The 16196-nt window shown below is 49.6% G+C and overlaps 1 protein-coding gene across 1 annotated transcript; it reads left to right on the forward strand.

Moving 5' to 3' along the window:
* The first annotated feature begins 315 nt into the window (after nucleotides 1-315).
* LOC138756917 (zinc finger protein 229-like) lies at nucleotides 316-15815 on the forward strand. Its single transcript, XM_069923323.1, has 2 exons — nucleotides 316-660; nucleotides 13320-15815. Exon 2 carries the CDS (start codon nucleotides 13496-13498, stop codon nucleotides 14987-14989), a length of 1494 nt encoding a protein of 497 aa, XP_069779424.1. The 5' UTR covers nucleotides 316-660; nucleotides 13320-13495; the 3' UTR covers nucleotides 14990-15815.
* Nucleotides 15816-16196: the final 381 nt, after the last annotated feature.

The raw sequence follows: 16196 nt of genomic DNA on the forward strand, positions 1-16196 counted from the left end.
GCTGCTTTCTTCCACCTTCTTCCCGGTCACGATTCACACTGCGTTTCCCCGGGGGCAGATTTCACCTGGGAACGTCTCGCTGACCCGGGCCGGCCGCTCCTCTGATGGACAGCTCACACGCCCCGCCTCCTCTGATGGACAGCTCACACGCCCCGCCTCCTCTGATGGACAGCTCACTCCGCCCCCTTCTCTGATAGACAGCTCGCCCGCCCCGCCTCCTCTGATAGACAGCTCACCACGCCCCCTCCTCTGACGGACAGCTCACACGCCCCGCCTCCTCTGACGGACATCTTACCCCGCCCCCTCCTCTGATGGACAGCTCACACGCCACGCCTCCTCTGATGGACAGCTCACCCCGCCCCCTCCTCTGATGGACAGCTCACACGCCACGCCTCCTCTGATGGACATCTCCCTCCTCCTCTGATGGACATCTCCCTCCTCCTCTGATTGTCAGCTCTCCCCGCCCCCTCTGATGGACAGCTCGCTCCGCCCCATTTTCTCTAATTGACAGTGCGCCTCGCCCCGGCCCCACCTCATATGACAGCTCCTTTCGCTCCGCCTCCCGGTTTGTGCCGCCCCATCACGTGCTACCGAGCGCCGGCGGTGGAAAGCGTGTTGCGTCATGAGCACCGTTCCTTCAGTGACGTGCCGGGCCTAGAGGTGAGATGTTCGGGGCTCAGCGGGTCCGGGGCTCAGCGGGTCCCGCGTCGCGAGGGGAAGGGGGAGCTGCTTCAAATGTATCCTCCACCTTTTAATCCCCAATTGATTTCATATTTTGAAAAATTGATCATTAACCATAAAGAATTTTTTTTTAATTCGAGGCATTTTGGATGAAATTTTACCTTTTCCACCTCATTCATCATCAATTTAATTCCATAATTTAATTAGATGTTTCAATATCACTGGATCTCTGCCAACTAACAATTTTGACTTCCATTTATAAATAAATTCCTCATCAATTTTAGCTAACTCTGTATTTACCAATACTGAAGGTTCATTGAAAACAAACATTCCAGCAATAAATTTCAATTGGGCAGCCTTATAATAATTCTGAAAATGTTGAAGTTGTTAACCCCCAATTCAAATTTCCAAGTCAACTTTTCCAAAGGTAATCATTATTTTCCCTTTCCATAATAATTTTCTAACAATGAAATTAAGATTTTTTAAAAATTTTGGGGTATATTCAAGGGATAGATTAAAAAAGATATTGGATCCTTGGAAAAATATTCATCTTAATATAATTCACTCTACCTATTAAAATTATAGGTAAATCATTCCACCTATTTAAATCATTAATTTTTACCAAGTAACAGTAAAAAAATTCAACCTTATCTAAATTTTCATCAATTTTAATACCTATGTGGCACTTGCAGGAGCTGAAGGAAATCACTGCTGCCACATTGAAGGTTGTTAACAACTTTTAATTCACATTCAGCGCCTCCCCCTTCAAGGGCAGCAGGAGCTCAGTCACCTGGTACATTGTAACGTCATGATCGCTGCCCAGGGTGGGCGCTGGAGTCAGAGAGAAACCTCTGACGATGCCATTTCCCCATGGTTGTCCCGCCAGGTGGCGATACAAGTGGCGCCGGTTCGCCATGAGGATGTGCGCTGCCACACAACCCTCTTCCCTCCACCCCCCCAAATCCAGATACGCGTCCTGTCACTTTAGCAGCCGGCACTTGGGCACGGCCTTCTGCACCGGCTGTGACAAATCCAAATGAGCAGCTTTTAAGCGGTCCCTGCTCCCCACATCTAAAGTAAAAGTTCCACCTGACTGCCAGAGAACCTTGGTCCCGAAGGGACCCATACCATATAACCACAGAACAGAACAGGCCAGTTCGACCCTACTAGTCCATGCCGTAGCAAATCCCCAACCTCCTAGTCCTGCTGACCAGCACCCGGACCATACCCCTCTAGTCCCCTCCTATCCATGTAACGATCCAGTCTTTCCTTAAATGTAACCAATGATCCCGCCTCGACCACGTCTGCTGGAAGCTCATTCCACATCCTCACCACCCTCTGCGTAAACAAATTTTCCCTCATGTTCCCCATATAATTTTCCCCCTTCAATCTTAAACCATGTCCTCTCGTTTGAATCTCCCCCTTTCTTAATTGAAAAAGCCTATCCACATTTACTCTGTCTGTCCCTTTTAAAATCTTAAACACCTCTATCAAATCCCCTCTCAATCTTCTACGCTCCAGAAAAAAAAGCCCCAGTCTGCACAACCTTTCCCTGTAACTCAGACCCTGAAATCCTGTCAACATTCTCGTGAACCTTCTCTGCACTCTCTCTATTTTGTTTATATCTTTCCTATAATTTAGTGACCAAAACTGTACACAGTACTCCAAATTTGGCCTCACCAATGCCTTGTACAATTTCATCATAACCTCCCTACTCTTGAATTCAGTACTCCGATTTATGAAGGCCAACATTCTAAATGCCTTCTTCACCACACCATCTACCTGAGTATCAGCCTTGAAGGTACTATTTACCATAACTCCTAAATCCCTTTGTTGCTCTGCACTCCTGAATTGTCTACCATTCAATGTATATGACCTATTTAAATTTGCCTTTCCAAAATGTAGCACCTCACATTTATCTGTATTAAATTCCATCAGCCTTCGTATGGGCACTGCAGCGGGGCCCTCTGTGGTCCTCTCTGGACAAACACGAATTGCGCCACATCCCAATCTTTTGGTCGATGGGAAGGTCGGGTGCCATGGTGCGATGGGGGTGTGGGGTTAGGTTGCCCAGTCGTTTACAGAGGTCCGCGAGTCGCTCACCTTCATTGTGCGTCATCTTGGCCTCCAGGCTGAAGAATTTGCCTGGCAGGGAGAGTGGCGTGCCATAAACCATTTCTGCTGACGAGGCTTGCTGGTCCCTCTTGGACGCCGTCCTAATCCCAAAAAGAACCCAGGGCAACTCAGCCACCCAGTCAGAGCCAGAAAGTCTTGCCATCAGAGCGGACTTTAGGTGTCGGTGGAACCTTTCTACCATACCATTAAACTGTAGGTGGTAAGCCGTGGTGTGGTGCAGTGTTACCCCTAAAAGCCTTGCCTGCTGCTCCCACAGTGCAGAGGTAAATTGGACGCCTCTATTGCTCATGATGTACGCCAGCACACTGAAAGGAGCGATCCTCTGGCTGACCAGGGCTCTAGCACATGTCACCACTGACACCTCATGGACCAGGATGGCTTCTGGCCACCTGGTTGCTCTGTCCACTATGGTAAACCAGTACCACGACTCCCTGGACACTGCAAAGGGCCCACGACATCCATGTGGATATGCTGGAACCTCCGCGTTGCCGAGTTACGTGTGTCTGTGGACTTTAGATGTCTGCCAGCTAATGCAGTTGCGGGTTAGCGCTGCCACCTCATTCTTGGGGCCATGCCAGATGAATCGCTATGCCACCATATGCACAGTAGTTTTTACTGAGGGGTGGGCAAGATCGTGGATAGAGCTGATGACCTTAGCCCTCCACTCCTGTGGGACTACTGGGCACGGTGAGCTGATGGAGGTGTCGCAGAGCAGCGGCTGGGCAGAGTCAAGAAGCTGGATATCCTCGAGCTGGAGACCTGAGATGGCGATCCGGAGAGTTTGAGCTTCGGCGTCCTGCTACTGAGCCTGTGCGAGTTGGGCGTAGTCAAGGCCGGGAGCTAGCGTTGTGATGGCTGGACGGGAGAGTGCATCCACGACTACATTGTCCTTGCCCGCCTGGTGCTGGATGTCTGTAGTGAATTCGGATATATAGGACAGATGGTGCTGTTCCCTGGCCAACCTTGGGTCCTTGGCCATAGCTAGTGCTTGGGTAAGGCGCTTGTGATCAGTAAAAACGGTGAAAGTTCTGCCCTCCAAGAAGTATCTGAAGTGGCGGATGGCCAGGTACAGCACCAGGAGCTCCCGGTCAAATGCACTGTATTTAAGCTCCGGCAGCCACAACAGCTTACTGAAAAAGACCAATGGGCATCACTGCCCATCCAGCCACTGTTCCAATACTTCACCGACCGCCGTGGCAGAAGCGTTATCCGGGAGCACCAGGAGTGCTTCTGGGCATGGGTGCGCCCACAAAGTCACCTCTGTGGGGGCCTGTTTTGTTGCAGTGAAGGCCTTGTCTGCCTCCTCCGACCAGGCCAGGGTCTTCTCTTTCGTCGCGATCAGCGCGAAAAGAGGGCGCATGATGCGGGCGACGTTGGGGATGAATCTATGGTAAAAATTTGTCATTCCCACAAATTCCTGCAGGTCCTTGAGGGAGGAGGGTTTGGGAAATCGCTGGACAGTTGCCACTTTCTCCGATACCAGAGCTGCCCCAGACACTGAGATGTTGTGCCCCAGGCCAAACTGGCATTTGGCCTTGTTGACTGTGAGGCCGACTTCTGGCAGCTGGGCGAACAGGGTACGGAGATGGAACTTGTGCTCTTCGCGGCTGCAGCTGGATACCAGGATGTCATCTAGGTAGATAAAGACAAAGTCCAAATCTCTACCCACTGCGTCCATGAGGTGCTGGAACATCTGGGCTGCGTTTTTCAACCCAAACTGCATTCGGAAGAATTTGAACAAGCTGAAAGGGGTGATAATGGTGGTCTTTCCAAAGTTATCAGGGTGGACCAGGATTTGGTGGTATCCGCGCACCAGATCAACTTTTGAAAAGAACCGCGCACTGTGGAGGTTGGCTGCGAAGTCATGGATAAGGGAGACCGGGTACCAGTCTGGAGTTGTGGCATCATTTAGCTGTCTGTAGTCTTCGCGGGATCTCCAACCCCCTGATGTCTCCGGGACCATGTGCAGTGGTGCTATCTGACTACCAAACGATGCCCAACTCCTGGAGTCTGGAGAATTCCTCCTTTACCTGCTTTAGCTTCTCCAGCGGCAGCTGTCTAGGTCTGGCATGCAGCAGGGGGCCTTTTGTGAAGATGTGATGGAAAATTCCATGGTGGGGGGAGGTGACATAGAAGTGTGGCTCCAAGATGGCAGGGAACTCACTGAGGATCTCGGCGAATTCATCTGTGGCAGTGGCTACTGTGGCGGTTTTGGGTCTGTCGTCATCTGTCCATGCCCAGGCGCACTGAGCGAAAGATGCGGGCATTGAGCAGCCTCCTGCCCCTCACGTCCACCAGCAGACCCTAAGCCCTTAGGAAGTCAGCCCCTAACAGCGCACTGCCCACCGAGGCCAGGACGAACCTCCAAGTGAACCTTTCATCCCCGATCTGTATCTGTGCCCTACGGATGCCATAGGTCTTGATTGCAGAACCATTGGTAGCCCACAGGGTTGGACCAGGGGTCCGGGTTCGAGTTTCCAGCACTGTAGTGGGGAGGGCGCTCAGCTCAGCCCCTGTGTTCACCAGGAACCAGCGGCCCATGGACTTGTTAGTGATGTAAAGGAGGCTGTTCACGTGGCCAACCGTGGCAGCCATCAATGGCGGTTTACCTGGCCATACCACTGGACGTCGCAGGGCTGGCGGCACTTGCAGGCTTTCACTCCCCAGAGCTGGTGATAAAGGCACAATGTTGACTGGGTTCCCTCATGCATGTGCTTGGGGTATCCTGCAGACGGCGGGGCCCCAGCTTGGAGACTTGGCTGAGGGCTGCCTCGTTCTCCTGTTTGGCATCCCAGTGGGCATCTGCCCGTGCTGCGGCCTTGTGGGGGTCGGAAAAGTCCTCCGGACAGATGGAGCTGGATATCTTTTGGGACCTGTTCAAAGAATATCTGGCGGAAGCGGAAACACGGCTTATGATCCTCTGCCAGGGCCAGCATTTTGTCCATGAGGGCTGAGGGGCTGCGATTCCCCAACCCATCCAGGTGTAAAGCCTGGAAGCACGCTGCTGGGGAGTGAGGCCAAACTTGGACACAGGGGCTGAAAGACCTCAACAATGAAGAAGGTGTTTACATCCAGTACCGCACGGATGGCAGTCTCTTCAATCTAAGGGGCTTGCAAGCTCACGCCAAGACACAAGAGCAACTTGTCCGTGAACTACTCTTTGCAGACAATGCCGCTTTAGTTGCCCATTCAGAGCCAGCTCTCCAGTGCATGACATCCTATTTTGCGGAAACTGCCAAAATGTTTGGCCTGGAAGTCGACCTGAAAAAAACTGAGGTCCTCCATCAGCCAGCTCCTCACCATGACCACCAGCCCTCCCACATCTCCATCGGGCACACAAAACTCAAAACGGTCAACCAGTTTACCTACCTCAGCTGCACCATTTCGTCTGATGCAAGGATCGACAAAAGAGATAGACAACAGACTCGCCAAGGCAAATAGCGCCTTTGGAAGACTACACAAAAGAGTCTGGAAAAACAACCACCTGAAGAAACACACAAAGATCAGCGTGTACAGAGCCATTGTCATACCCACACTCCTGTGCGGCTCCGAATCATGGGTCCATGGGCGATGGGGCCAGAAGGGGGGAAGTTTGAGGGCTACAGCGTTCACCTCAGCTACGTCCATCATTCGCTGGGCCTAGATAAATGTCGGGGTTACCACTGTAGCACTTGCAGGAGCTGAAGGAAATCACTGCTGCCACACTGAAGGTTGTTAATGACTGTATTTATTCACATTCAGCGCCGCCCCCTTTAAGGGCAGCAGGAGCTCAGTTACCTGGTGCATTGTGACGTCATCATCGCTGCCCAGGGTGGGCGCTGGAAGGGAGGCTGGAGTCCATAATAACCATATACAGCACAGAACAGGCCAGTTTGGCCCTACTAGTCCATGCCGGAACAAATCCCCACCCTCCTAGTCCCACTGACCAGCACCCGGTCCATACCCCTCCAGTCCTCTCCTCTCCATGTAACTATCTAGTCTTTCCTTAAATGTAATCAATGATCCCGCCTCAACCACGTCTGCTGGAAGCTCATTCCACATCCCTACCACCCTTTGCATAAAGAAATTTCCCCTCATGTTCCCCTTATAATTTTCCCCCTTCAATCTTAAACCATGCCCTCTAGGTTGAATCTCCCCCACTCTTAACTGAAAAAGCCTATCCACGTTTACTCTGTCTGTCCCTTTTAAAATTTTCAACACCTCCATCAAATCCCCCTCAATCTTCTACGCTCCAGAGAAAAAAGCCCCAGTCTGCACAACCTTTTACTGTAACTCAGACCCTGAAATCCTGTCAACATTCTTGTGAACCTTCTCTGCACTCTCTCTATTTTGTTTATATCCTTCCTATAATTTGGTGACCAAAACTGCACACAGTACTCCAAACTTGGCCTCACTCTTATCCAATTTCATCATAACCTCCCAACTCTTGAATTCAATACTCCGATTGATGAAGGCCAACATTCCAAATGTCTTCTTCACCACTCTATCTACCTGAGTATCAACTTTGAGGGTACTATATACCATAACCTCTGACAACGCCATTTCCCCATGGCTGCCCTGCCACGTGGCGATACAAGTGGGGCTGGTTCGCCATGAGGATGTGTGCCGCCACACTTAAATATTGAATTTTGCATCCATTTAAATTGAACAATTTGTTTACATCAATCATAATTCCCCCTCAACAAGTGGACTGACCTCACTCTTATCCCAATTAATTTTATGGTCTGAATTTTTTCCATAATGTAATATCTTATAAAATGAACATAATGAATTGTCAGGATCTGTTTTAAATTAAAACATACTAATCTTAAATTCTTCCTTAAACGGAGTAGAGAGAACCCCAAAAACCAGCAGTAATAGATATGCAACACAGTTTGAACAAGAAAACAGAATTAAACTTTAACTTATTTCTATCAACTTACTTAACCTACTTAATTCCCCTCCCCCTCATACACGTGTGAGTAATGTGTATTTAAGATTAGAGAAGTTCTTTGGATCACAGTCCATTCTCACTGATTGCAGGCAGTTCTTGTTCTGTGCACAGAAGTTAGCATTAACAAAGTTCACCAGTCTTTGGTGCTGAACAGGCAAAGGGTTACCACTCAGGAGGGTATTTGTTGGTTTTCAGAGAGAGATTCCTTTTGTTCCAGGACATCTGCATCTGATTCCTGATTCCTGTTTAATCAGTCTTGCTGACGAAACTTGCCCCCTTTAGGGTTTTCTGGATGATTCTCCTCCTTTCAGGTCACCTTTCAGACAGCCAGTCTTCCAAAGGTTTGCCAGCTTTGTCCTTCTGGAATTGATTTCCTCCCTAGCTGCATTCAGGTATATTCTCCACCAAGAATGCGCCTGCAGAAGCGGATTCAGCCCTGTGGAATGGTCGATCAGGTGGAAGCGCTGGCCACCTGAAATGGGTGGCTGCACGGGAGGTGCCTTGGAGCGCACTCCGGCTTCTGTCCCTTTGGGCTGTCAGTGTTGGGGTGGTGGGCTGTCAGAGCTGAGGTGGTTGGTGTGGGTTGTCAGTGCTGGGGTGGCCGGCGTGGGCTGTCAGAGTTGGGGTGGCTGGTGCAGGCTGTCCCCATACTGATCCCACTTCCCCGCTCTCTCCCCACAGTCCCATGTCGGTCCCCACACTGATCCATTGCTCTGCTCTCTCACCATAGCTCCGTGTGGGCCCCCACACTGATCCCACTGTTCTGCTCTCTCCCCAAGCCCCGTGTGGGCCCCCACACTAATCCCATTGTTCTGCTCTTTCGCCATAGCCCCGTGTCAGCCCCCATACACTGATCCCACTGTTCTGCTCTCCCCATAGCCACATGTCAGTCCCCACACTGATCCCACTGCTCAGCCCCTACAGCCCGCGCGGCTGCCCCCAACCCCTACAGCCTGCGCCGGCTGCCCTAACTCTGACTGCCCATGCCAGCTGCCCCTGCCCTGACGTCCCACACTGGGGCGCAGGGGCAGCAGATAGGGGAGCTTTCAGGCGCTCACCAGCTGATAGTCATCCCCTTAGCAGCCGCTTTCAAGTGGCTGCATTCAGGTGTTGGGGGGGAGGGGGGACCTCAGTGCTCTGGCGATTATCCCTCCCGGAAGAGGGTTACAAAGTTCGCCATGCATGTGCCTCCTGTGCTTTCAGGTGGCCTCCCGACAGCCACATATGGGCATAATATGTGGCTTTACTTCAGGGGATTTTGTCCGCCTGAAAGTGCCTTCTGTTTCACACCCTCCCTCGCTGGGAGCAAAGCTGTTCTGTCTGCCTGCAAAAATCATGCTCTCCCAGGCAAGCTATATGCTGCAATTTTGTTGCTCTTTTTGCGAAAGGCACTCTGCAAAATTCCTGCAAATATTCTGTGTTTTAAAATGTTGTGTGCAGCCAGCACTAATAATCCTTCCCAAAACACCTCTAAATATTCTGTCACACTAGCATTTTGCCTTATTAATTGTGCCAATGGTTAAAGTTTTGTTTTTTGTTGAATGTTTTACTGAAAGCTTTCCACTGGTTATTAAGTTAGTCGCAATCACTGTGCCATCGGACAGACAAAAGGTGACAATTGGATATGGATGGAAGGGTAGGCAAGAAAAGGTGATGATTGATGTGGAAAGGGGATTGGAGTGTGGAAGCAGAGCTGGGGGAAAGGAGACGGAAAAGGGAAGAGAGAGAGATTCCACTTTGTATCTGGAGGTGCCAACATCCAGGCCTGTGTACTCTTCCCGTTCCTTGCCTGTCATCTGCCTCATTATAACCATATAACTGTTTACAGCGCGGAAACAGTCCATGTCGGACCTGCGAGTCTGCGCCGGTTCACTTGAACAACTCCATAAGCTCCCACCTCCCGCTCTCCACCCATAACCCTCCAACCCCCTCACATCCATGTACACATCCAACCTTCTCTTAAATGACAGAAGGGACCCTGACGCAACTATCTCATTCGGAAGATCATTCCATTCTGCCACCACTCGCTGAGTGAAAAAGCCACCTCTAACATTTCTCCTAAAGTTTTGCCCCCTTGCTCTTAACTTATGGCCTCCTGCCCTCAGGGGAAAGAGTCTTACACCTCGTCTATCTATTCCCTTCATAATTTTAAATACCTCAATCAAATCCCCTCTCAGTCGTCTATGTTCCAATGAATAAAGTCCCAGTCTCCTTAATCTTTCTCTGTAGTCTAGATGTTGTAAGCCAGGCAACATCCTTGTAAACCTTCTCTGCACCCTCTCCACCTTATCTATATCCTTTCTATAATTTGGAGACCAGAACTGAGCCCAGTACTCCAAACCTGGCCTCACCAATGCCTTAAACAGCTGCAGCATCACCTCCCAGCTCCTATACTCTACACTATGATTTATGAAGCCCGGCATACCATATGCCTTCTTAACCACCCTGTCTACTTGGGAATCCACCTTCAGTGAACTCTGTACCATAACCCCCAGGTCCCTCTGTTCCTCTACGTGCCTTAATGCCCTCCCCTTAACTGTGTATGTCCTATTCTGGTTATTTTTTCTGAAATGCAACACCTCACACTTGTCTACATTGAATTCCATCTGCTGCCATCTTGCAGCCCACTCTTCCAAACAAACCAAATCCTTCTGTAATCCAAGTAAACCTTCCTCACTATTTACCACTCCCCCTATTTTTGTATCATCTGCAAAAATGCCTTCCCAGTTAACCACACCCTCCTCTAAATCATTAATATAAATGTTAAGCAACAGGGGACCCAGCACCGATCCCTGAGGCATCCTGCTTGTGACAGGCTTCCAACCTGACAGACAGTTGTCCACCATGACTCTCTGCTGTGTATCTTCCAGCCATCTCTGAACCCATCTCACAATCTCTCTATTAATCCCTAGTGACTGAACCTTCCATGTGGAACCTTATCAAAAGCCTTACTAAAATCCAAATAGATCACATCCACCGCTCTACCTTCATCCACTTTTTTTTTGTCACCTCCTGAAGAAACTCAACAAGGTTCGTCAAACAAGATTTTCCTTTTAGAAACCCATGATGGGTGCCTTTCATCAATTCCTGCCTATCCAGATATGCATATATACTATATAAAAAGAATACCCTCCATATCTTTCCCCACCACCAAAGTCAAACTTACTGGCTGATAATTACTTGGGTAACACCTAATGCCTTTTTTAAACAACAGAACTACATTCGCAGCCGTCCAATCCCAAGGACCCACACCTTCCTCCAGTGATCTTTGAAAAATTACTGTCACTCTGCTATTTGTTCCCTGACCTCCCTTAACATCCTGGGGAAAATCCCATCAGGACCAGGAGACTTATCCACCTTAATTGACCCTAGAAGCTCCAAAACCCTCACTTTACTAATCCCTATCCTCTCCATAACTAAGCCCTTTGCCTCTCTTATCTCGTATATCCCAATGTTCCTTTCCCTCGTGAATACAGATGAGAACAAAAAAATCATTCACTATCTCCCCCATCTCATAAGGTTCCTCACATAGTCCATCAGTCCCATCATTCAGTGAACCTACTCTATCCTTAACCCTCCTTTTACTGTTCACGTAACTGTAAAAACCTTTAGGATTTACTTTCACCTTATTAGCTATGGACATACCTTTTTGCCTTTCTAATTTCCCTCTTAAGGTTCTTCCTGCAATCTAAGTAATGATCATACATCTCCTCAATCTTCTGTTTCTTATATTTTGCTTAGGCCTCCCTCTTATCCCATACCAACTTCCTAATTTTTTAGAAAACCACGGCTCCCTTAAACTTTTGGACTTGCCTTTTGGCTGGACTTTACTCTCAAAATCTCACCCTTAAATGCCCTCCAATTTTCCTCTGCATCCTTTCCAGCAAAAAGATCAGCCCACACAATTCTCTGCAAATCTCCTCTCATTTCTTCAAATCTGGCCTTCCCCCATTCGAAGACCTTTGACTGCAGACCCAACCTATCCCTTTCCATCGTTAAGCTAAAGCTAATGGACCCATGGTCACTGGATCCGAAGTTCTCCCCAACGCTTACCCCCGTCACCTGCCCTATTTGGTTCCCAAACAACAGAGCTAACACTGCTCCCTCTCTAGTGGGTGTCTCAACATATTGCTGCAAAAAGCAGTCCTGAACACATTGTATAAACATCCTGCCCTCTCACTGACTGTGTTTCTCAATCTATGTTAGGAACATTGAAATCCCCAACCAACACCACCCTATTCCTTCTGCACATCTCAGCTATTTCCTTGCACATTTGCTCTTCTAGTTCCCTTTCCCCATTTGGAGGTCTATAATAGACCCCTATAATAGTAACCTCACCCTTATTTTTTAGTTCTACCCACACTGCCTTCCTGGATGAGCCCTCCAGTCTATCTTGCCTCAGCACCACTGTAATATCTTCCCTGACAAGAAATACACCTCCCCCTTACTCCACCAATTTTGTCATACCTAAAGCAGCGAAATCCTGGAATATTTAACTGCCAGTCACAACCCTCCTTCAACCATGTCTCGCTAATGGCCACGACATCATAAAACCATGTGTCAATCCACACCTTTAGCTCATCCAACTTCCTAACAACAATCCTTGCATTAAAATAAATACATTTCAGGTATCTCCTACATCCTACCTGCTGCCTATTATACTTTCTACCATTCTCACAATAGTCATTATAGCATCTATTTATTACTTCCTGCCGTTCCACCCTCAAATTATTTAAATATGCCTCTTTCCTTTGCCTACAAATCCTCTCCCTGCTGTCCTGCCTAACTTGAAACCCTGTCCCCAACCATACTAATTTAAAGCTCCCCTGACAGCTCTAGCAAATGCCCCAGCCTCTGATCGTACTCGGCTCTTGGATGTGCTGAATTCCTGCCACCAGCAGCATCTTTGCAAAGGAACCCCCTTTCCCATCCCCCACCATTGCTGCTCGGGGATCCCCGTGTGCAGTTGGGAGCGAATGTGATTGACTCTTGGACGTTGTCATGTGGGGTGGTAGTGATTGAGTGACAGGTCCCGAATGTGACTGTGGGTGGGTCGGGTGGTTCCAGTTGTTTGAAAGTTGTTCATCCTTTTGACATCACAGTGGGACGTTGATGTGGAAATACAGTTTAAGTGTGCATTGTTGAGGCTCTTTTGTCAGAGCAGTTTCTGAACCAATAAGGATTCTGGGTAATAATGCAGTTATCGACCTCCCAAACAAAAAGTAACATGAGCTTTCTGCTTTAAAATTTGAAATGTTTCCTGCTACGTCTCTCATCGTTACATGTTTACTAAAGTGTTGTCCATAGAACAGTAAATCCTGGGTTCATAATGTGTTGCTTGGTCTCCAGTGTTTGTTGCTTCCTCTCCTTTCCATCAACACGTGCTAAATTCCATCAACACGTGCTAAATTTCATCCACATGTGTCGACGTGTCTGTACTGATTCTCCTCACAGTTCAGGACACTCCACGGTTTGTCATGTTACTGGCCATGCCTCCAGGGTGTCGTCCTGGAACATTGGCTGCAGAGAATGCCTTGCTCCCTCTCACTCCACCATCTTCTCTCCACAGGGTTAAGAAAGCGGCGCATTTCCAGGCAGAAAGCTTCAGACAATGCCATGTTGTGGTCTGACCCTCCGACTGGATTCCTCGGGACGATAGTATCAGCCAGATATCTGGGAGTTCACCGCACAGAGAATCCCTACACCTATTAAGTGTGTGAACTGGACTTCAGCTGATTGATCGACATGGAGGGTCAGGTGACCAGTGATACGGCAGATAAAACACTCCAAAGTGAAGTGTGTGGTGAGGAGGGCCTTCCTGTGGACTTGTTGGAATCAGATCTCTGCGCTCACCCTGGGGACCCACCGTTCCCCTGTTCCGAGTGTGGGGAGGGATTTGCCAGCTCTGACGCACTGCTGCAACACAAGTGTGTCCCCACTAGGGGGAGCTTGTCCCCCTGCTCTGACTGTGGGAAGAGCTTTCAAACCTCCAAGGACCTGGAGGGGCACGGGTGTGTTCCCCCTGAGGAGAGTCCGTTCACCTGCCGCGTGTGTGGGAAGGGGTGTGTTCCCCCTGAGGAGAGTCTGTTCACCTGCCGCGTGTGTGGGAAGGGGTGTGTTCCCCCTGGGGAGAGTCTGTTCACCTGCCGCGTATGTGGGAAGGGGCGTGTTCCCCTTGGGGAGAGTCCGTTCACCTGCCATGTATGTGGGAAGAGGTGTGTTCCCCCTGAGGAGAATCCGTTCACCCAGTCCTCCAGCCTCCTGCAGCACCAGAATATTCACTCTGGGGAGAAAGGCTTTAAATGCTGTGTGTGTGGGAAGGGGTTCTCTCGATCCTCCTACCTGCTGCAACACCAGAGAATTCACACCGGGGAGAAACCGTTCATCTGCTCCCTATGCGGAAAAGGATTCTCTCAACCTACCGGTCTCCTGAGTCACCAGCGGATTCACACTGGGGAGAAACCATTCACCTGCTCCCTGTGCGGAAAGAGGTTCTCTCGCTCCTCCGACCTGCTGCGGCACCAGAGAATTCACACCGGGGAGAGACCATTCACCTGCTCCCTGTGCGGAAAGGGGTTTTTTCAGTCCTCTGACCTGCTACAACACCAGAACATTCACACTGGTGAGAAACCTTTCACCTGCTCCCTGTGCGGGAAGGGGTTCTCCCAGTCCTCCACCCTGGTACAACACCAGAGAATTCACACTGGGGAGAAACCGTTCACCTGCTCCCTGTGCGGGAAAGGATTCTCTCATCCCTCCAACCTGCTACAACACCAGAGAATTCACACTGGGGAGAGACCATTCACTTGCTCCCTATGCGGGAAGGGGTTCTCTCAATCCTCTGCCCTGCTACAACACCAGAGAATTCACACTGGGGAGAAACCGTTCACCTGCTCACTGTGCGGGAAGGGGTTCTCTCAGTCCTCCACCCTGCTACAGCACCAGAGAATTCACACTGGGGAGAAACCATTCACCTGCTTCCTGTGTGGGAAAGGGTTCTCTCATCCCTCCAACCTGCTATCACACCAGAGAATTCACACTGGGGAGAAACCGTTCACATGCTCCCAGTGTGGGAAAGGGTTCTCTCAGTCTTCCACACTGCAGACACACCAGCGGGTTCACACCAGAGAGAAACCGTTCACCTGCTCCCTGTGTGGGAAGGGGTTCTCTCGGCCATCCAGCCTGCAGGCCCACCAGCGGGTTCACACCGGGGAGAGACCGTTCTCATCCAGCAAGTGAGAAAAGGGATTCACTAATTCCTCCTCTCTGCAGGCCCACTGTTAATTTTCCATTGGGGAGGGTCCAGTTCACCTTCTCCCTGTGTGGGGAGGAGTTCACGCAGCCCTAGGGTCTGTGGGTGGGCTTCTGTGCCAAGATCATAAACCAGACAGGAGATGTCGGCATTGTTAACTGTGGACGAGACTCAGCCGTGCAAGTTCCCCTTTGATGTTTACAGGTGAAGGGTTGAAACTCCAGGCTGCAACCTCTGGATTTTCAGGTGATGAGGAAGGTCATGCGGCGTCCAGAACAAGTAAGGGGAGTGGACGATTTGGGGCTTGAGCCCATCACCAGAAGTTATAAAAATGAGACAGAGCCTGAATAAAAAGGTGAGGGGAGAGGGGGTGGCACAGGTTTAAATATGGGAGGGGAGAAGAGAGAAGTGCAGAGGAGAGGGTTAAGGAGATGTGATGGGAGAAGGAAGGGAAGGGGGTGGGGAGCTGCAGGAAAATAAACGGAGGGATGACAGGAACTGGAGGTCGATATTGATGCCGTCTGGTTGGAGACTTTGGAGACGGAATAGAAGGTGTCCCTCCAGTTTGGGGGTGGGATTGATGATTGGGGTCCAGATTGTTGTTCCAGTGGGGATGTTCCTTGCAGCTCCAGCTCTCCGTGTGTTTGTATAATCCCCAGTCGACCTGCTGCACCTGTTCATCGGATTTTTCATCTAAACTGTATCAGATCCCCTGGGTTACTTCCTCTTTGTACTTGCTGGGCTGGCTAGCACAGTTGAATCCTGTCTGGCCTGTACCTTGATGGACAGTAAATAAAATGGCTGTGACCAGAAGATTTTGTCCTCGTTCTAGTCTTCTGAAGCACCTTCTAGGCAACATTATCTCCAGACCCAACAGCATGTCACTGCCTGAATGTCCTTTAAACACCTCGACCAGTGCCTGTCCCTCAGTAATGCTGTTATTTGGTGACCTGTTGTCTTCTCCCACCTGTGATTTCTATCCCATTATTACCCATATTCCTAATCTTTACCCAGATCGATTCCACATTCTGCTCCCCACAAACTAGATCATCTCTCACTATCACCCTAATCCCATCCGGAATGAAGAGTTAATCCCCTTCCTGTATCTTCCTGTTTACGCTTATGAATTTCCTGACACCCCTGAGTATTTAACTCCCAATCATCTCCAACCTACAAACACGTTGTGTAATGGCC

Source organism: Narcine bancroftii, chromosome 3 (genome assembly GCF_036971445.1).
Source record: "Narcine bancroftii isolate sNarBan1 chromosome 3, sNarBan1.hap1, whole genome shotgun sequence".
In the NCBI taxonomy this organism is placed as follows: Eukaryota; Metazoa; Chordata; class Chondrichthyes; order Torpediniformes; family Narcinidae; genus Narcine; species Narcine bancroftii.